The sequence below is a fragment of the Balaenoptera physalus genome (assembly GCF_965194825.1).
Source record: "Balaenoptera physalus genome assembly, chromosome: 2".
NCBI classification, from domain to species: Eukaryota; Metazoa; Chordata; class Mammalia; order Artiodactyla; family Balaenopteridae; genus Balaenoptera; species Balaenoptera physalus.
In genome coordinates this window covers 90359468-90380714 of record NC_138883.1, presented here as the reverse complement: position 1 = coordinate 90380714, position 21247 = coordinate 90359468, and the positions used below count along the sequence as shown (strand labels likewise).

General features: G+C 39.7%; 1 protein-coding gene across 7 annotated transcripts in view; it reads right to left on the bottom strand.

Annotated features, from left to right (window-relative positions):
* The window catches only part of ATP8B4 (ATPase phospholipid transporting 8B4 (putative)), a 314688-nt gene that overhangs the window by 196651 nt on the left and 96790 nt on the right, over nucleotides 1–21247 (bottom strand). For 6 of the 7 annotated variants that reach the window (XM_082452990.1, XM_082452991.1, XM_082452995.1 and 3 more), the window contains one exon: nucleotides 1911–1969. The exons of the other annotated variant lie outside the window; for it this stretch is intronic. In XM_082452990.1, the coding sequence (XP_082309116.1) occupies nucleotides 1911–1969 (59 nt within the window). The remainder of the gene's footprint in view (nucleotides 1–1910; nucleotides 1970–21247) is intronic. 7 annotated transcript variants of the gene reach the window in all.

Here is a 21247-nt window from a genome sequence, read left to right as displayed (position 1 = left end):
TTGTCATTGTTAGGAAGCCCAACAGAAAACCCAGCCCCAGCTACACACCTGTGTGCTTTTGTTCAATATCATGCAAGCTCAAGAGAAAACCATCTCTGTATCCTTGGCATGTTATTATTAAAAGAAAGATCAAAAGCAAATGTGGCAAATGGTTAACATCTATTTAATCTGGGTGGTAGGCACACAGGTGTCATATTATTCCCTGTACTTTCCTCTAAGTTTGAAATATTTCATAAATTAAGTAAAAATACCTATAAATATAAAAGACTGTATCATCTTACAAAATGCAGACAAAATATGGCTTTCCTTATCTAGTTACTACTCACAGAATGAAAATACCTCTTACACGTTGGAAAATAAGGATAAAGCCAAGTACGTAAATGCATAATTACCCAGTAGTAGATTACTTATTACTGGGTTTTTGCCCCCAAGGTCTTAAAATATAGACATCTACTCCTCTGATTTAGGGTTTGGTGGTCAAGGCTTTCAAGGGTCATCCTCTAGAGCTAAAGAACTGGTGGTAAAATGGATAGAAAGGCATGGGGCCAAGTCTGGTGATGACCAGAAGGGCTAAATGACCAGCGGTCAGGAGGCTGCACAGAGTGGCATTAATCACCATGGAGAAAGTAGTCCCCGGTCCCCCCACCCCTGGCAACAAAGCATATTCATCAGCCTCCTGCGAGGGATTCCTTCTCTCAAGGACAGATTTACCTGAACCAAGCTTACCAAGCTAAACAAGACTGATGAATAAAATCAGGGTGCCAATATATTACTTTAATGAGAAATCTGTCATAGAGGTAGTGTGCTGACTCCCTGTAGAGACACTTACACTGAACATCAAATTATAATCACAAGTTTATGTGATTATCACAGTATGAGAAAAGAGGGGTTGTTAGCTACCTCTACTGGTATCAAGCTACAATAGCCCCATGTAGCCATCCACACATATGGAAAAACACTGCCAACAGGAACTAAATACTAAAAATAATCCATTGGCCAAAATTCCCTCTCCTCTAGCTAGTTCCTAGTTGGAGACTGCCAACATTTGCCCCATGACACTCACATTTCTATGCCTTGATAGTCATCAAACTCCTCTGTGAATTGAGACTTTCTTTCATTAATGTGCTGGTATACTCAATCACAGCAGGTCTTCTAGGCCACATGTCACCCACAGCATCAATTCTACCAGTTATCTTTCTTAGAACTTATTTAAAAACTTCATGTAGCAACTTAGGTTGAGTCAAGGAAAGATGAGGAGATTTTTATGAGGGCCCATGAAATAATTCACAAAGTGCTCACCAGAGTATCCCAAGTTTCTAGACTAGTGCCAGTCACTTAGTAGACTCTCAATAAATATTTCTTATGGGAATGAAGAAAACTCTCGTTAAAAAAAAAGTAGTTCAGTACAAGCTTAAAGATCACACATTTTAACTAATCATTCTCACTGCTCACTTGATAAATACAATCATTCAGGTCTGGGAACTTTCTCCTACATGCACTTTTCCACATTCAGCCTGAGTTGCTTTGAGAAAATCCCCAAATGTTATTCATCACCCATCAGCCACTATTACCACTTCTGTTACCAAGTACTAGCATGGAGGCCTGCTTTCATAGCATTCTTACATTATTTGAGTGCCCAATAGGCACCAAGATGAATTAAGCATAAATTCTTGAGAAAGAAGATACTTCATCTTATTCGCATACCAATATGAATACCAACCACTCAGCGCAGAATAGAAATAAATGTATAAACATTACTAAAATCTGAATTTATGGAAACATATGGCACCTTGCTATTAAAATGGGCCAACAAAGTTTTTAGTGAAATCAAAATTCTAGAAGGCAAGAATCCTACTATCCTTAAGATCAGACCTACCCCAGCATGTGTGTGCTATGAGTGTTTTACTCACTGTGTACTGGTACTTCTCATTATATTCACGGTCATTGGCTTTTACTATCCGTTCCACTTCTAAAGAGAGAGAAATCAGGTATGAAATTAAATTTTCAACCAAAAGAAACATACAACTGTTTAAACTAATATCAAATAGGTTACTTTGATTGTCATCAAGGTTAGAAGAATTCTTTCTTTTGAAATTTGAAGGGCATTGGTTTTTTTCCAGCCTAAATGTTGGAACGTGTATTGGAAAATCCCAAAATGGAAAGCTGAAATGTTTTTCATTGTCTTTCTGATGCCAGCCATAAAGCAAAACAGTATGTGTCTCCAATTTCTATATCCCTTCAACTCCACAAAGACCCTTTCTGTTAACTTCAAGTAGTTCCTAAAAAAGAAGGAGCTGCTAAAAGTCAAATGCCACACTGGAAAGGAATCTTTTTTTGTTTTTGTTTTTTTGCTTCAGAGTTACAAGATATAACATAGCCAAACAAAACCATACTGAAGTGGCCTGTGAGGTCAGTGACCTTATAGTCACAGAGCCAAAGGTGATATTTCTAAACAACCCATGCATATTGAGAGGAACTTGACATTATCAGGGAACTGAGACCTACCCTTAGCTGGAAGTGGCCAAAAAAATAAAATCTCTTCTGAAAGCAAATGTAGAGTTCCGGTCCAAGGTAGCAACTTAGGAAGATCCTGAACTCACCTCCTCCTATGGACATACTGAATGTACAGATATATCTGGAACAATTTCCTCAGAACAAAACCTAGAAACTGGCTAAGAGACCCCTTCACATCGGGCAAACAAGAGGGAAACCAATCAAAGCAGGTAGGAAACGCTGAGACACAACCTCACTATAAACCCCACCCTTAGACAAAGCAGGAGGCAACTCAAAACCCAGAGCTTCAACCCGAGGAGCAAAGTGTTCAGACCCCACATCGGGAACCCCCACTTTTCAGACAGGTACCTGAGAGACAGCCTCCAAAGCATCTGCTTTGAAGACCAATGGGGCAGGGCTGTGGCAAACTGAGGAAGAGCTCTTAAAGTGCCCTCAGGCAGACTTACCCCAGGGCCCAGCACAGAAGCAGCCCTTTGAAAAGCACCAGAAAAAGACTCACTTACTAACTTTAAAGCATTGGTCTAAGGGGCACGGACCTCTGGGATACTATCCAGGGACGGTGGCTGGTAGGTACCATCTCCCTGCTCTCCCTCTGCCTTGCTAATGCAGACGGGTGCCATCTTTTTTTTTTTTTCCTCCTTTATTCCTTTTTTCCCCCTTGTCTTTTTTTTCTTATTTTTCTTTTCTTTTCCTTTTCTTTTTTTTTTTATTTTTATTTTCCACTGGGTGCCGTCTTTGCACTCCCACTCTGCCACACTGCAGAGCCCCAGGATCTCCCGGACGGGAGCGTCAACACACACCTGGTGCCCCAGTTTTTACGTCTGATGCTGGTTTTCACAGCTGCCACCCAGGGAACACTTCTTGATTGCCTGACTCTGAAGGCCATGGGCTTGTGTTTCTGGATCCCATGGGACTGTAACAATCAAAGATTCTATTCTTGGCAGACTACCACCCCCAGGGCACTGCACAGACAGCTGACTGAAACACATTCTCAGTCTTTCTGAGAAAGAGGCCTGTTTGCACATCCAAAAGCTTTGGCCTGTGGGGCAGGCTTCTGGTTTGGTACTCTTACAGGGGACTATGGAGAGGGTCTCAGGGAATGGAGGTCAATGGACACAATCTTTGTTCTCTCTCTCTGCCTCACTCCAGCTCACCAGGATCTTCCAGAAAGGAGCTTATACCCTTCGCTGGTGCCCCAATTTTTCTGGCTACTGCCAGGGGACACTTCTATATCACCTGAAAGCAAGTACAAATAACAAAACAATAGGACAACAAACCCAAAGATTATCATAGTGCAGAAATTAAAATTTGTAGAGGGCAAGGAAAGACAATGCCCCAGAAACACCAGCAGAGCATGTTCTTGTAGTAAGGGTAGCACGTTCTTGCTCCGTGTTTACTTAATCTAGAGTTGGCAAAAGGGTAACGGTGGAATAATGAAAGCTATGGAGGGAAGATCAGCGAAGTAACCAACAGACATCAATGTTGGACTCTCCTAGTAACTAACTTGACCATCTCAACCTGGGAGTCCCCTTAATCCCACAGTTCCCCACCTGGGTAAGTGACAGGCTGTAAAAAGTATAGGGATGTGGTAAGAATTTGACTTTAGAGAAGGTACATACAACCACAGAGATAAAGGAGACTGGAGAGTGGAAAGTAGGGATTAGGAAAGGAAGAGCAAGAGAAAAGCAAAGAGAAGGAGAGCTGGAAGTAGAAGGGAGATGAGAAAGAAGAGGGAGATGAACAGGGAAAGAAGGAAGATAGGAGAATATCTTACCACCTGCTCCCTGTATACCAGGCACCATGAGTTATAAGAAATGATTCCTTTTTCCCAAAATTCCAAGAGGAATCTAAATGTCTCTACAGTCCCTGTGGCTCAGCTTTCAAGTATGAAGTTCACCTCTGAGGACTGCTCCTGACAAATGACACCCTGTCTTTGATTATGTTTGGGCTCCTACTCTTTGTAGAGTGTTTATCTGTTTGATATCTGCCTACATGGCTTCCTTCTTTACCATCTAATAAAGTCAGTTCCCTGTGTATAACTCTGAAATTGAGAACCCACCAGGAAGCAACCTCTCAACCAACCATCCCCTGAAAGAAAGATTTCAAAGTGTGACTGTAAAAGCATCATCTTCTCTCATCATTCCCCAACAAAGAGCAAAAATATCAAAGCCCAAAATGGAATTTTGGAGGCTGAGAGACTTAAAAGCTTAGAAAGCTAGATTTGTTTATTCATCCCCACCTTAACCCAGGCATAGTAAAACTGCCGACAGGAAAACAGTGGATATTACTTGAGTGGGTGGGGGGGTCTCTTCTGCATGGCGAAGGCTAACCTGGCCCACTGCCCTCCTGCATGTAATTTACAGATTAACTTTAGTTTAAATCAAAAATCAGACGTGCTAATTTGTATGTTGATGGCTTTAGTTTAGAGCATATACATTCAGATGATGATCATTTTTAAATTTCACATTTATATGAAGCACATCCAAGCATAGAATTCTATAGTTCTGTGTCTAATTTTACTTATTCCAAACACCAGAATCTTGACTCCTGTCCAGTGTCTCCAGGTAACCACCCTCCCCAAGGACTAAGAATAGCCCTTTCCCAAAGTGGCCAACGGAGTAATTTCTGTGCTGGGAAAGTTTGGATCCTCTCCTGGGTATCCACAGTGCTCTTATCCCATGAGACCTTGTCAGAGCCAGGAAGTTCTCTCCTCTTTTTGCTTCTAAAATCTTCTTATTAAGACTTCATCTTTGTCTCTATACTTCCATTAAGTATTATCTTTCTGAACTGAGCCTTCATGGATAAATTCTGGGAGAAGATTTTCCATCCCTTCACTAAGCTCTGCAAAATTCTGGCTTTGGGTTTTAAATCCCTACAGTTTTCTGCCTTTAACCTGAATATGCTAGGCCTGAACTGTCTTTGTAGGAATTCACATTCTTCCATGTGCTACAACAGTGCGTGAGGAGATATAAACCCCTGTTGGCAATAAGTCACATCCTGCAAGAAGGGGAAGCTGAGCACAAATCCCCCATAAACAACGCCCACTATGGATTGCTCAGAGGTTCAGTGACTTAATGCCCAACATTTTGTAGGCATCCTTCCAGGTGTGAGAGGAATGAAAGGAAAGTGCTCATCAAGGGATTTATGAGTTAACAGAGTAAGCTCGTTCCTGCACAATTGGTATCACTACATGTGTCTGGTTCCAAAAACGAGTAAAGTGATACACATGGATGTATAAAATATAGTAAACCAGAGTATGTTTACAGTGGAATGAAAGAACTTCCAGTTCAAGTTAGCATGTCCTCCTACCTCCCTTACCTCTCAGGTCCCACTGAGATGACAGAAAATATTTTTTTAAGAATAAAAACATAACAGTGCTGGAAAATAAGAATGGGGCTATCAGAGGCTCATAAATTTTAAAGAAAGTCTACAAAATAAAATAGAAATCAGATGGGATCAATTTGACCAAAAAAAAAAAAAAAAGATAGGAACAATGCTAGCCAAAAGACTTAGAAGAGTTGTTTTCCCAATGGAGCCCCAGAGAAGTTCCAAATTCAGCCAATAAATACAAAGATTGAGAGTTTGTTGTAGATAGGGTGACAGTCCCAGTGATGCCTAATGTCTTGGCAAAATAATTAATAGGGTGGCCTTTTACTCTCAAAAGTGTCTCAGTTTGGAACGTAAATTATCTGATCACCTTAGTTTTGGAGAATTACCAAAATAATTATAATTGAGCCAGTTGGGCCCTCTCACACACCCCTCCCTTACCCACTGAAGAGACTAGGCAACATGCCTAGGGAAGAAACCAAGAGGGGGTGTTCAGCCCTAAGAGAGAAGAAGCTCTGAACCTCCACATCAGCTACAGCAGACTCAGGCCCTCGTAAAGCCTGCCTTACTGAGGCAATTGTGGGATTTGCCAGATACCCTGACTAAACCACAATGCTATAGACTGAATGTTTGTGCCCCTCCCAAATTCATATATTGAGACTTAATCCCCAATGTGATGATATTTGAAAGCTTTTGGAAGGTAATTAGGTCATGAGGGTGGAGCCCCAGTGAATGGGATTAGTGTCGTTAAAAAAGAGGCCCCAGAGAGCTCTCTTGCCCCTTTCATTATTTGAAGACACAGCAAGAAGATAACCATTTATGAACCAGGAAGCAGCCCTCACCAGTCCCCAAATCTGCTGATGCCTTGATCATGGACTTCCCAGCCTTCAGAACTGTGAGAAATAAATTTTTATTGTTTACAAGCCACCTAGTCTTTGTACTCTGTTATAGCAAACAGAATGGACTAAGACACACAGAAAAACCTCTCTGTGTGCTGGCTATATCACTGGTCCTCCTATTTAAAGGAGAGGCCTGACAGGGAAAAAGACCTTTGAAACTGCACTAATCCATCTAGTCCTTCATTTGTAAATACAAACCAGCAACCATAAGTCACCAGACATTTGAGAAAAACCAAGAGCACAAAACAGAAGGATCCAAGGGGAAGAGATAATGCTGAAAACAGGTGGGGAAAGGGGGTTGTTTTTCTTTTTAATTCTAATTAGTACCTCAAAGATATTCAAGAAGACGTGGCATCCATGAAACAAGAACAAGCTGATAGGAACAAAGAAAACAGAGAACAAGAGAAAGCTCCTGGAAATTAAAAATATTTAATGCATGAACTGTATAGTAAGAAAGACAGAATGAAGAATAAGACTTAAGAAATCTCTTGGGCTTCCCTGGTGGCGCAGTGGTTGAGAATCTGCCTGCCAATGCAGGGGACACGGGTTCGTGCCCTGGTCTGGGAAGATCCCACATGCCGCGGAGCAACTGGGACCGTGAGCCACAGTTACTGAGCCTGCGTGTCTGGAGCCTGTGCTCCGCAACAAGAGAGGCCGCGATGGTGAGAGGCCCGCACACCGCGATGAAGAGTGGCCCCCGCTTGCCCCAACTAGAGAAAGCCCTCGCACAGAAACGAAGACCCAACACAGCCATAAATAAGTAAAAATAAATTAAAAAAAAAAAAAAGAAATCTCTTAAAATATATAAGAAAATGACAAAAAAGAAATGTGAAAAAAAAAAACACTTAGGAGAAAGGAACATAAACAATGGATGGGAGGAAATAATCAAATAAATAGAAGAAAATTTCTCTGCACCAGAGTAAGACAACTCTTCAAAGCAAAAGGGCCATCAAGTGCCAGTCAGGATGAATGAAAATGGACCTACAGATCTTCATAAAATTTTGATAAAAAACAAAGAGAAAAATAGTAAAAACTTCCAGAAGGAAAAAAATGGGTAGCCCCAGAGTCATAAGAATTAGACCAACATGAAATTTCTCATCAGCAACAAGGATGATAGAAAACACAGGAGTGATGCCTTCCAGTTTTAAGGAAAAAATGTTTTTAAACTTAGAATTTTATACTCAGGCAAATAATCAATCAAGTATGAAAGGGCAATAAAAACATCTTCAGACATGCAAGAGCGTTTACACACAAGATCATCTCCAAAATAATGTAATGTTGTACTCAAGAATGTACAACAGGAAAAATAATGGTTTAAGTTTTTAACGTAAAGTTAAGTGGAAGAAAATATAGAAGGATGATGATCAGCTAGAGTCCCTAATGAAAATAAAAATGCCTGACATGATGACGCACACATCTGTTCCAGGTGGACCACCAATTCTACAGAAAAAGGGAAGGCCTGTCTATTGCCCTTTACTTCATAGTCTGTAAGGTAAAAATAAACTAATTTCTTTGGGAAAGTACAATTATGTGTTAGTTGTTGGCTCAAACAATAATTTCTCTAACAACTCCTCATAAAGTAGTCATTGTTTGAGATAAAGAATATAATATGAGAATTTTAGAGCTGTGTTTTATAACAGGCCTATGGATATCATCTCAAACACAATTCCAAGGGCCCAATGATAGAGTCTCTGTACTCAGTCCCTGCTGAGCTGATGAAGTTCAGAAATGTATTTTAGGATATTTAAAAGAGCAAATGAACTACATGTCCTTCGAGCAATCATCCTAATTATTCTTTCTCTCAACTGCACTTGCGCTAAACGCTAAATGACTATAAGCTTGAGATTGAACTTCCTAGAAAATACCTGGAGAGCTGCTATGCTGTGCTGCTAGCTGAGTATAGATGTGTAAGACAGATGAGCAACGCTTAATAGTGTTAGCATTCTTTTGTGACAGCTGAGGAGCCTACCAAGACACGTGTTTGGATAGGAAGCCATCCTTCACCATTTCAGTGAGCCAAGACAATAGCCATTAGCAGAGGCAAAATTATCTTAGACATTGTTTTTAATCTGCTCCAGAATATAGTAAAAGAAGTCATTAAACCTTCAAAGTTCTGTTTCACGCAGGGTGTTGGAAATAGTCTTTACTCCCCAAATCTCATCAAGGCCAAAATAATTTGATGTCTGCCTCAATCAAATAAAATATCAATGAAACACTCATAGAATGCTTATCTTTGAGCCACGTGCTTCCTGTTACATAATCCAAGATAACTAACTGATGATACCTCACCTATTTTATGAAATGGTTATTTATAAATCAGTTAAATGTTAGGGAACATTTATCAAAAAGAGTAACCTGAGTTTCAGAATATGACCTGGAGGTACCCACTCCCTCCCTGAAATAATTATCTTATAGGGCTGAAAGTTTGTTTCACTTGGTTTCAGACAATAAAACCATATCCATTTATGTATGCACGTATGCTTGTCTTTCCTTTTCGAAGGAGGAGATGCATCTAGAAAAATCCAACAGTGTTATCAGATAACTAAGACCTAAGTTTAAAAGGTGGGAGAAAAAAAGGGGGGGGGGGAATTCCCTGGTGGGCCAGTGATTAGGACTCCATGCTTCCACTGCAGGGAGCCCAGTTCAATCCCTTGTCTGGGAACTAAGATCCCTAAGATCCCAGAATCACGTGGCGCGGCCAAAAAACAAAACAAAACAAAAAATTAAAAAAGATGGGAGGGACCTAACACTACTCTGCTGGGAATTTTTAATTGCAATCAAGATACTGTTCTCATGTCACCAAGACTTTTTAGACCCATAAAAATAGGTTTGATGAAAGAGCCCTCAGAAGAGGCCAGGATCACAAAGGAAGAGGCCCGAGATCTTCCACCAAACCATCTGCGTGAGCACATTTTTAACTCAGGACCTCTCCTTACCTATGCTTCCTCTGTAAAATAATGCCACTTTCTGTTGCCATCATTAAGTGAGAAAATGTAGGGAAAGCACTTTATAAACAGAAAAATACTTGGAGAGTCTTTTTTTAATGAAAAAAAATAGCAAATAAGAGGTGAAAAAAAGGAAATCATCCAAGCTTGGCTAGTCAGTCTTAACGTCACTATTACTATTATTGCTGAAGAGGGTCTGAAGTAATTTTCTGAATATTCTCAGTAGAAATTGACAAATGCCTATTGATTCTACTCTAGGTCCTCAAAGGCAACACCCACTTCCTAATCTGGGCTCTTCTCCCTCATAACAAAATAAATTTTACATTATCCAGCTTCCACTTCCAGGAGACAAGAGAAGACAGGTCACTTACATCTTTTTTGATGAGTTTGTCTCTGAACAATGCATAACACCTTAGGGTTTAAGACTAGTTAGTGAATGCAGCAACTCTGTTAACAAGACCAAGAGTAAAGGGAAGATTTAGGAGGCTTCCACCAGGCCCATGAGTGATCACAGCAACTATGAGCCCATAATTAATGAACACACTGTCTTTCTTCAATTAACTCCAGAGCATTTTGTCCTTTACCAAATGTGGTTTAGGAGACAGCCTCCAGGCAGTTGGCTTTAGCTCCCCAAAATCATGAAATGATGAAGCACCACAGAGAATTTAGGGGTCTCTGTATATAACCCTGATGGCATGGACTGATATTTCCTTATCAAGGTTGGTCCCAGTCCAGAAGCTGAAGAAGGTCTTGAAACATGGAGAATCACTTGGGGTTTGGGGTTGTTGTTTTGGGGTTGCGTCAGAAATCTCACAAAAATTCCCTCAAGCCAAATCAATAACTTAAGCTTTTTCCCTTCTTAATTTTCTTTCATTCGTCACAATCTGGTCTGTGGTTGGGAGCCAAAGCAATTCATTAAAGACATGAGGAAAGAACAATGAGTAGGGAGAACTTTAAAGAAAAGAGTTCCCCAGCCTTCACGATTTCCTGATTTGATTCCAAAAGCACATTCTGATACAATTGAAAAATATGTGTCCTGAATCAGGGTTTCCTATTGAAACACAGTGGTGACCTGCAGCTGCTGGGATTTTCTGACATTTCAGCAGCAAACTAAAGAGAGAATCGAGGCAAAAAAAAAAAATCTTTCCACAAGTTTTAAAAAAATTCTTGTCCTCAAAAAAGAGCTTGGAAACAGAATTAGGGGAGTCAAACAAATACTAAAGGCCCTTGGGTTTGTTTTCCTCTGGGCTGAGCCAATTTGCTCATCAGGTCCAGATATTTGGAAAATTTGATTTATTGGGAGCTTTGTTCCTCTCATGGCTTACGATAGCTTCACAAATAAAAATATTTTACCAATTCATTCTTCTTCAAGCATACGTGAATTATATTATACACATTACAAGTAAAATCGACAAAAATTTTCTTATGGGCCCTCCCCATGTGGTTTTCTGTAAGTATAGATTCACAACTGGAGATTTAAGACTTACTGTAATATAGTGAAGATATTAACAGCTAACATTTATTGAGTACTGGTTAAAAGTTAGATACTATATGAAGTGTTTCACATGCATTAACCCTCAAAACAATCCTATTAGGTACGCACTATTATTAGCCCCACTTTACAAGTGAGAAAAATAAAGGCCTAGCACGATTATGCAATAGAGTCAGATTTCAAACACTGAACTTCCCACCTTGTAAAAGGAGCTTGGAAGAGATTCTAGGTATAAGGAGATGGTGGGTGGTACCATGCAGAGATGACTGGGAAATTGTAAATTAATGTATGCCTGTGTCCAGAGGTCAAGGAGAGGGAGAAAAGGCCTCTCTAGACAAAAGTGATACTCCAGGATGTACTGCAAGTCACAGGCTCCTTCCCAATTAACCTTGGTGCCCTGGGACCTCTTACATTTCATTCCTTCCAGCCTTCTCTCTGCCTCACAGTAGAGGCCCCCTTAGAGAACCTGACTGCCCTCTCCTTGGAGATTTTCAGTAGTCATTGCTGAGAAGACTCTCCCAAACCCCTGTCCAAAACTTACTGCTTTCTTATCAACCTTTCTCTTATGGATCCGATGTTAGACTGCTGGTTTTTTAATCTACATTCTTTTACAATTTGATCATCTACAGCAAAAATTGCATTGTTATGAACTACGCCAGGATCAGAATGTTTTCTGTACAGATGAAAAATAGCTATATTTTTCTATAGCCTGCCTATGCAAAAAAAAAAAAAAAACCTCAGGATCTACCCTAAGGATCCCAAGAGCCTAGAAAAAGCTGAAGGACATTTAATTTCCCTTTGTGAGACACATTCCAGCCATCCAAGGGAAATCAAGCCACCTGTCACAAAGTGAGAGGAAAGAACCCCAGGTGGGGAAGACAGAGACACGTGAGAAGGAAATCTGAGGAGGGTTCTTATCTGCTTCATACCTTATCAGCTTACACAGGAAGCTGTGTTTCTCAAAGCTTCTGTTTGTCATTTTGAGATGCATAGGGCTATAAATATTAGTTTCTTTAGTACATACTGGTTTCAGGTCTCAATCCCTGAAACCGTGTGGCAAATAAAATCTGCTGGAGCCAAGACAAAGTGATTTATTGCAGAAATGTTTAATGAACTCCTTTGAGCAAGGCTCTATTCTAGAGAGTGAAGGAAAAACAAACAAGACATCAATAGTCTTCAAAGCGTAAACATGCCTACAATACCTGCACAGCAAGGAAGCAGAAGAGAGGCCTAGGGAGCCACAGAAAGCAGAGAAAAGGAAAGTCAAGTCCAGGTGGGTGGTCAAAAGGCAACCCCACCTGTCCTAGGCAGCTCTGAAAGGAAGTTAGTCAGCTGTATACAAACTGTGGAGTGTGGTAGGTTGTTTTTGCCAAGCACCTTATCTAAGTGGAGCCATAGTCATTTACTGAAAAGAGAAGACATTTGGTAGAGGTGGTCTGCCACCTGAGATGGGGTGAAATATGGGCTTTGCAAGAGGATATCTACAGTTCCTTCTCAGATGTGCCTTCTAGGAGAATACTGGACCAAGTGTGAAAAGACAGAAAGAAAAAAATAGGGGCTTCGATTTATTTACCTATTCGTGAAGCATTCAGATAATACACATTTTAAAGGAGATAAAATAGAGCCAGAACTTATGGCAGAAAAGAAATCTGCCTACTTCTCCGCCCCTCCTCTGCACACACTCTGGTCCAAGCCACCTCACCTCTCCTCCCAGCTGTCGTAATAACCCCTCTCAGGTCTCCTCACTTCTACCCCTGCCCCTATCATCTATTTTCAACAGAGCAACCAGAGTGACCCTTTTAGAACTGCATGAGTTTCCAATTGCTGCTCTAGCAAATCACCACAAATGTAGTTGCTTAAAACAACACAAACATATTGTCTTATTGTTCTGAAAGTCAGAAGTCCAAAAATGGATCTCACAAGGCTAAAATCAAGGTGTTTCTTCAAGACTGAGTTCCTTCTGGAGGCTCTAGAAGAGAATCTGTTCCTTGCCTTTTCTAGCTTCTAGAGGCTGCCCACATTCCTTGGGTCATGGATGCATCACTCTGACTTCTGCTTCCACCATTCCATTGCCTTCTCTGATTTTGACTCTGCTGCCTCCCTCTTATAAGAACCCTTGTGATTACAATGGGCCCACCCTTATAATCTTTCCATTTTAAGACCCTTAACTTCATCACATCTGCAAAGTGTCTTTTACCATGTAAGGTCACATAGCCACAGGTTCTGAGGTTTAGGACATGGACATCTTTGCAGGAGGGGGCATTAATCTGCCTACCACAAAAATCATCTCTTTTCTCTGCACAAGATGTCCAGTGTTGCTCTATCTCAAGAGAGAAGCCAGCTCTTACAAAGGCTTCAGGGCCCTGCTTGATCTTCACACACCCACCCTGTTACCTCTCTGACCTCAAATCGCTACCAGAAGCAGACCCTCCATGAAGCTAATGAAGCTTAAGCTTCAGCTCACCTCACTTGCACTTTCCATCCCAAGGCCCTGGGAGTAGCACTAGAAATTTGTTTGCATTGCTTTTACTCTGTTTTGCTTTTTGATTTGCAATGTTAAAATATTTTAGCCACAAGAGCTAAGACCATTGTCTCCTCCACTCTATTTCCTCCTGTCACATTTTGCCTCGTGTGAGATGATGCTGGAATCCACATGAGGGGCTGTCAAGTGGGAAATACATTGAGTATGTGTTTAGTGGAGTATATTTATGTGATTCACTGTCACTTCTGTATAGAGTTAACTTACTGGTGGTCACCCCAGAGTAGGAATGGTTCTTCTATCTCCATGGGGAATCACCCAGCATTGCAAGATGAATGTGCAGGGCCCAAAGTCATACGGCAGCATGACTGTGTCTGATAGCACCTGGCACCAGAAGAATGTGGATAATGGAGGAGACAGGGGTTTGCAATACAGAGCCAGAAGTTAACCTACACAGGATTCTTCCAATCATCACACATGGAAAACTGTATGGGGAAGATTTAACTTTCATCAACTACTAGTCAAAACAGAATTTATCTCATGTTAGCAGTATTAGGAAAATGAACTGTTGAGTATCCTCAATACTATATGTAATAAGCATATCATATATATTTTTTTACATGGGGATTGCAAAATATAAAATTTATTAGGATTCCTGTGCTTATAGAGCACAAACCCAATTTGTACTAGTACTAAATATAGTAAGTACATCTGTCACAGCTCAGATATGAAGGAAACTTCATGGAAGTTTTCCCAAGGTTGACAATTCTAAATCTTTACATGACATTATGAAGTCATGAAGCTGAAAAACTATTCTAATCTATCATAAGCTAACATAATTTTTAAACTAATTTAGATTAGTTCAAGATGGCGGCGTAGAAGGTCGTGTGCTCACTCCCTCTTGCGAGAGCACCGGAATCACAACTAAATGCTGAACTATCATCGACAGGAAGACACTGGAACTCGCCAAAAAAGATAGCCCACATCCAAAGACAAAGGATAAGCCGCAATAAGACAGTAGGAGGGGTGCAATCACAATAAAATCAAATCCCATAACTGGTGGGTGGGTGACGCACAAACTGGAGAACAATTATTCCAGAGAAGTCCACCAACTGGAATGAAGGTACTGAGCCCCACATCAGGCTTCCCAGCCTGGGGGTCTGGCAATGGGAGGAGGAATCCCCAGAGAATCAGACTTTGAAGGCCAGCGGGATTTGTTTGCAGGACTTTGACACAACTGGGGGAAACAGAGACTCCATTCTTGGAGGGCACACACAAAGTAGTGTGCCCATCAGGACCCAGGGGAAGGAGCAGTGACACCATAGGAGACAGAATCAGACGTACCTGCTAGTGTTGGAGGGTCTCCTGCAGAGGTGGAAGGCAGCTGTGGTCCACCACAAGGACAAAGACAGTGGCAGCAGAAGTTCTGGGAAGTACTCATTGGTGTGAGCCCTCCCAGTGTCCACCATTAGCCCCACCAAAGAGCCTGTAGGCTCCAGTGCTGGGTCACCTCAGGCCAAACAACCAACAGGGAGGGAACTCAGCCCCACCTATCAGCAGACAAGGAAATTAAAGTTTTACTGAGCTCTGCCCACAACGAGTCCCTCCCATCAGGAAGCTTGCACAAGCCTCTTAGAGAGCCTCATCCACCCGAAGTCAGACAGCAGAAGCAAGAAGAACTACAATCCTGCAGCCCACAGAAGGAAAACCACAATCACAGAAAGATAGACAAAATGAAAAGGCAGAGGACTATGTTCCAGGTGAAGGAACAAGATAAAACCCCAGAAAAACAAGTAAATGAAGTGGAGACAGGCAACCTCCCAGAAAAAGAATTCAGAATAATGATAGTGAAGATGATCCAGGACATCAGAAAAAGAATGGAGGCAATGATTAAGAAGATGCAAAAAATGTTTAACAAAGACCTAGAAGAATTAAAGAACAACAAAAAAAAGAGATGAACAATACAATGACTGAAATGAAAACTACACTAAAAGAAATCAATAGCAGAATAACTGAGGCAGAAGAACGGATAAGTGACCTGGAAGACAGAATGGTGGAAATCACTGCATGGAACAGAATAAAGAAAAAAGGATGAAAAGAAATGAAGACAGCCTAAGAGACCTCTGAGACAACATTAAACACACCAACAATCACATTATAGGGGTCCCAGAAGGAGAAGAGAGAGAGAAAGGACCCGAGAAAATCTTTGAAGACATTATAGTAAAAACTTCCCTAACATGGGAAAGGAAATAGCCACCCAAGTCCAGGAAGCACAGAGAGCCCCAGGCAGGATAAGCCCAAGGAGAAACACACCAAGACACACAGTAATCAAACTGACAAAAAACTAAAGACAAACAAAAATTATTTAAAGTAACAAGGGAAAAACAACATAAAAGGGAACTCCCATAAGGTTAACGGCTGATTTCTCAGCAGAAAATCTGCAAGCCAGAAAGGAGTGGCATGATACATTTAAAGTGATGAAAGGGAAGAACCTACAACCAAGAATACCCTACCCAGCAAGGATCTCATTCAGATCTGATGGAGAAATCAAAAGCTTTACAAACAAGCAAAAGCTAAGAAAATTCAGCACTACCATACCAGCTCTACAACAATTGCTAAAGGAACTTCTGTAAGTGGGAAACACAAGAGAAGAAAAGGACCTACAAAAACAAACCCAAAACAATTAAGAAAATGGTAATAGGAACATACCTATCGATAATTACCTTAAATGTGAATGGATTAAATGCTCCAACCAAAAGACACAGACTGGCTGAATGGATACAAAAACAAGACCCATATATATGCTGTCTACAAGAGACTCACTTCAGACCTAGGGACACATACAGACTGAAAGTGAGGGGATGGAAGAAGGTATTCCATGCAAATGGAGATCACGAGAAGGAGAGAGTAGTAATATTCATATCAGACAAAATACACTTTAAAATAAAGACTGTTACAAGAGACAAGGAAGAACACTACATAAGGATCAAGGGAACAATCCAAGAAGAAGATATAACAATTGTAAATATATATGCACCCAACATAGGAGCACCTCAATACATAAGATTAGAAATCAATTACGGAAAAAAAACTAAAAAAATACAAACACATGGAGGCTAAACAATACACTACAAAGTAACCAAGAGATCACTGAAGAAATCAAAGTGGAAATCAAAAAATATCTAGAGACAAATGACAATGAAAACGTGATGATTCAAAACCTATGGGATGCAGCAAAAGCACTTCTAAGAGGGAAGTTTATAGCAACACAATCCTACCTCAAGAAACAAGAAAAATCTCAACTAAACTATCTAACCTTATACCTGAAGTTAACTAGAGAAAAAAGAACAAACAAAACCCAAAGTTAGTAGAAGGAAAGATATCATAAAGATCAGAGCAGAAATAAATGAAACAGAAACAAAGAAAACAATACCAAAAATCAATAAAACTAAAAGTTGGTTCTTTAAGAAGATAAACAAACTTGAAAAACCTTTAGCCAGACACATCAAGAAAAAGAGGGGGAGGACTCAAACCAATAAAATTAGAAATGAAAGAGGAGAAGTTACAATGGATACTGCAGAAATAAAAAGCATCATAAGAGACTACTACAAGCAACTATATGACAATAAAATGAACAACCTGAAGAAATGCACAAATTCTTAGAAAGGTATAACCTTCCAAGACTGAACAAGGAATAAATTGAAAATACGAACAGACTAATCACAAGTAATGAAATTGAAACTGTGATTAAAAATCTTCCAACAAACAAAAGTCCAGGACCAAATGGCTTCACAGGTGAATTCTATCAGACGTTTAGAGAAGAGCTAATACCCATCCTTCTCAAACTCTTCCAAAAAATTGCAGAGGGAGGAACACTCCCAAACTCATTCTACAAGGCCACCATCACCCTGATACCAAAACCAGACAAAAATACTAGAAAAAAGAAAATTACAGACCAATATCACTGATAAGTATAGATGCAAAAATCCTCAGCAAAATACTATCAAACAGAATCCACATTAAAAGGATCATACACCATGATCAAGTGGGATTTAACCCAGGGATGCAAGGATTCTTCAACATATGCAAATCAATCAATGTGATACAACATAGTAACAAATTGAAGAATAAAAACCATATGATCATCTCAATAGATGGAGAAAAAGCTTTTGACAAAATTCAATACCCATTTATGATAAAAACTCTCCAGAAAGTGGGCATAGAGGGAACCTACCTCAACATAATAAAGACCATATACAACAAACTCACAGCAAACATTCTCAATGGTGAAAAACTGAAAGCATTTCCTCTAAGATCAGGAACAAGACAAGGATGTCCACTCTCACCACTATTATTCAACATAGTTTTGAAAGTCCTAGCCACAGCAATCAGAGAAGAAAAATAAATAAACGGAATACAAATTGGAAAAGAAGAAATAAAACTGTCACTGTTTGCAGGTGACATGATACTATACACAGAGAATCCTAAAGATGTTACCAGAAAACTAATAGAGCTAATCAATGAATTTGGTAAAGTTTCAGGATAAAAATTAATGCACAGAAATCTCTTGCATTCCTATACACTAACAACGAAATATCAGAAAGAGAAGTTAAGTAAACAATCCCATTCACCACTGCAACAAAAAGAATAAAATACCTAGGAATAAACCTACCTAAGTAGGTAAAATACCTGTACTCAGAAAACTATAAGACACTAATGAAAGAAATCAAAGATGACACAAACAGGTGGAGAGATATACCATGTTCTTTGACTGGAAGAATCAACATTGTGAAAATGACTATACTACCCAAAGCAATCTACAGATTCAAAGCAATCCCTATCAAATTAGCAATGGCATTTTTTACAGAACTAGAACAAAAAATCTTAAAATTTGTATGGAGTCACAAAAGATCCCAAATAGTCAAAGAAATCTTGAGAAGAAAAAAAACAAAGAAACGGAGCTGGAGGAATCAGACTCCCTTGCTTCAGACTATACTACAAAGCTACAGTAATCAAGACAATATGGTACTGGCACAAAAACAGAAATATAGATTAATGGAAAAGGATAGAAAGCCCAGAGATAATCCCACCTATTGTCAACTAATCTATGACAAAGCAGGAAAGGATGTACAGTGGAGAAAAGACAGTGTCTTCAATAACTGGTGCTGGGAAAACTGGACAGCTACATGTAAAAGAATGAAATTAGAACATTCTCTAACACGATACACAAAAAAATACTCAAAATGGATTAAAGACCTAAATGTAAGGCCAGACACTATAAAACTCTTAGAGGAAAACATAGGAAGAACACTCTTTGACATAAATCACAACAAGATCTTTTTTGACCCACCTCCTAGAGAAATGGAAATAAAAACAAAAATAACCAAATGGGACCTAATGAAACTTAAAAGCTTTGCACAGCAAAGGAAACCATAAACAAGATGAAAAGACAACCCTTAGAATGGGAGAAAATATTTGCAAACAAAGCAACTGGTAAAAGATTAATCTCCAAAATATATTAATAGCTCATGCAGCTCAATATCAAAAAAACAAAAAACCCAATCCAAAAATGGGCAGAAGACCTAAATAAACATTTCTCCAAAGAAGACATACAGATGGCCAAGAGGCATATGAAAAGCTGCTCAACATCACTAATTATTAGAGAAATGCAAATCAAAATTACAATGAGGTATCACCTCACACTGGTTAGAATGGGTATCATCAGAAAATCTACGAACAATACATGCTGGAGAGGGTGTGGAGAAAAGGGAACCATCTTGCACTGTTGGTAGGAATGTAAATTGATCCACTATGGAGAACAGTATGGAGGTTCCTTAAAAAACTATAAATAGAATTACCATATGACACAGCAATCCCACTGCCGGGCATATACCCACAGAAAACCATAATTCAAAAAGACACATGCACCCCAATGCTCATTGCAGCACTATTTACAATACCCAGGTCATGAAGCAACCTAAATATCCATCAACAGACGAATGGATAAAGAAGATGTGGCACATATATACAATGGAATATTACTCAGCCATAAAAAGAAATGAAATTGAGTTATTTGTAGTGAAGTGAATGGACCTAGAGTCTGTCATACAGAATGAAGTAAGTCAGAAAGAGAAAAACAAATACCGTATGCTAACACATATATATGGAATCTAAAAAAAAAAAAAGTTTCCGAAGAACCTAGGTGCAGGACAGGAATAAAGACGCAGATGTACAGAATGGACTTAAGGACATGGGGAGGGGGAAGGGTAAGCTGAGATGAAGTGAGAGAGTGGCATGGACATATATACATTACCACATGTAAAACAGATAGCTAGTGGGAAGCAGCCGCACCGCACAGGGAGATCAGCTCGGTGCTTTGTGACCACCTAGAGGGGTGGCATAGGGAGGGTGGGAGGGAGACGCAAGAGGGAGGGCATATGGGGATATATGTATATGTATAGCTGATTCACTTGTTTATAAATCAGAAACTAACACACCATTGTAAATCAATTATACTCCAATAAAGATGTTTAAAAAAAATGAAGATGTGGTACATATATACAATGGAATGTTACTCAATCATAAAAAGGAACGAAACTGGGTCATTTGTAGAGATGTGGACGGACCTGCAGACTGTCATACAGAGTAAAGTAGGTCAGAAAGAGAAAAATAAATATTGTATATTAACAGATGTACGTGGAATCTGGAAAAATGGTACAGACAAACCTGTTTGCAAGGCAGAAATAGAGACACAGATGTAGAGAATAAATGTATGGACACCAAGGGGGAAAAGCAGGTGTGGGTGTGGGGGGCATGAATTGGGAGATTGAGATCAACATATATACACTAATATGTATAAAATAGATAACTAATGAGAACCTGCTGTGTATTACAGGGTACTCCACTTCGCTGTACAGTAGAAACTAACACAACATTGTAAAACAACTATACCTCAATTTAAAAAGAAAAACTAATTTAAATAATGTGCTAGAGGAAAAATTGAATTATCTTTCTAGTGTCGCTATAGAAAATTATATAACAAAATAATGGTCATGAAAGAGGCAATCAAAAAATATGGGGCCAAAAATACAGGAAGAAAGGTATTATAAAAGTGCATCAGGCAGTGAATTAATGAAGTTATTATGTTATTTTTCTGGGTTTTGTGAAATGTATGGTATGTTTCAGATTTTCAAATTTGTGATATATAGGGATTTATTTTCTCATGCTAAATGAACATGTCTTTCATACCTAATTTTGTATTAGTTTAAAGCCTCAAAAAACTGGATCCAGCCATGATAACCACCCTCTCCCTTGCTCATTCAACTCCAGTCACAGTGGCCTCTATATTGTTCCTTGGACATGCCAGGCCCACTCCCACCTCAAAGCGTTTGCACTTGCTGCTCCCTCCACCTAGAATGCTTATCCTCCAGATAACTACATAGCTCCCCTCTCACTTCTTTCAAGTCTTTGCTCAACTATGTCTTTCTCAATTCAGCCTTCCCTGATTACCCTTTTTAAAACTGCAGCGCTTCCAGTGTACAAGATGACTTACTTATTCATTTATATTGCTGACTATCTTTCCCTCTCCCCA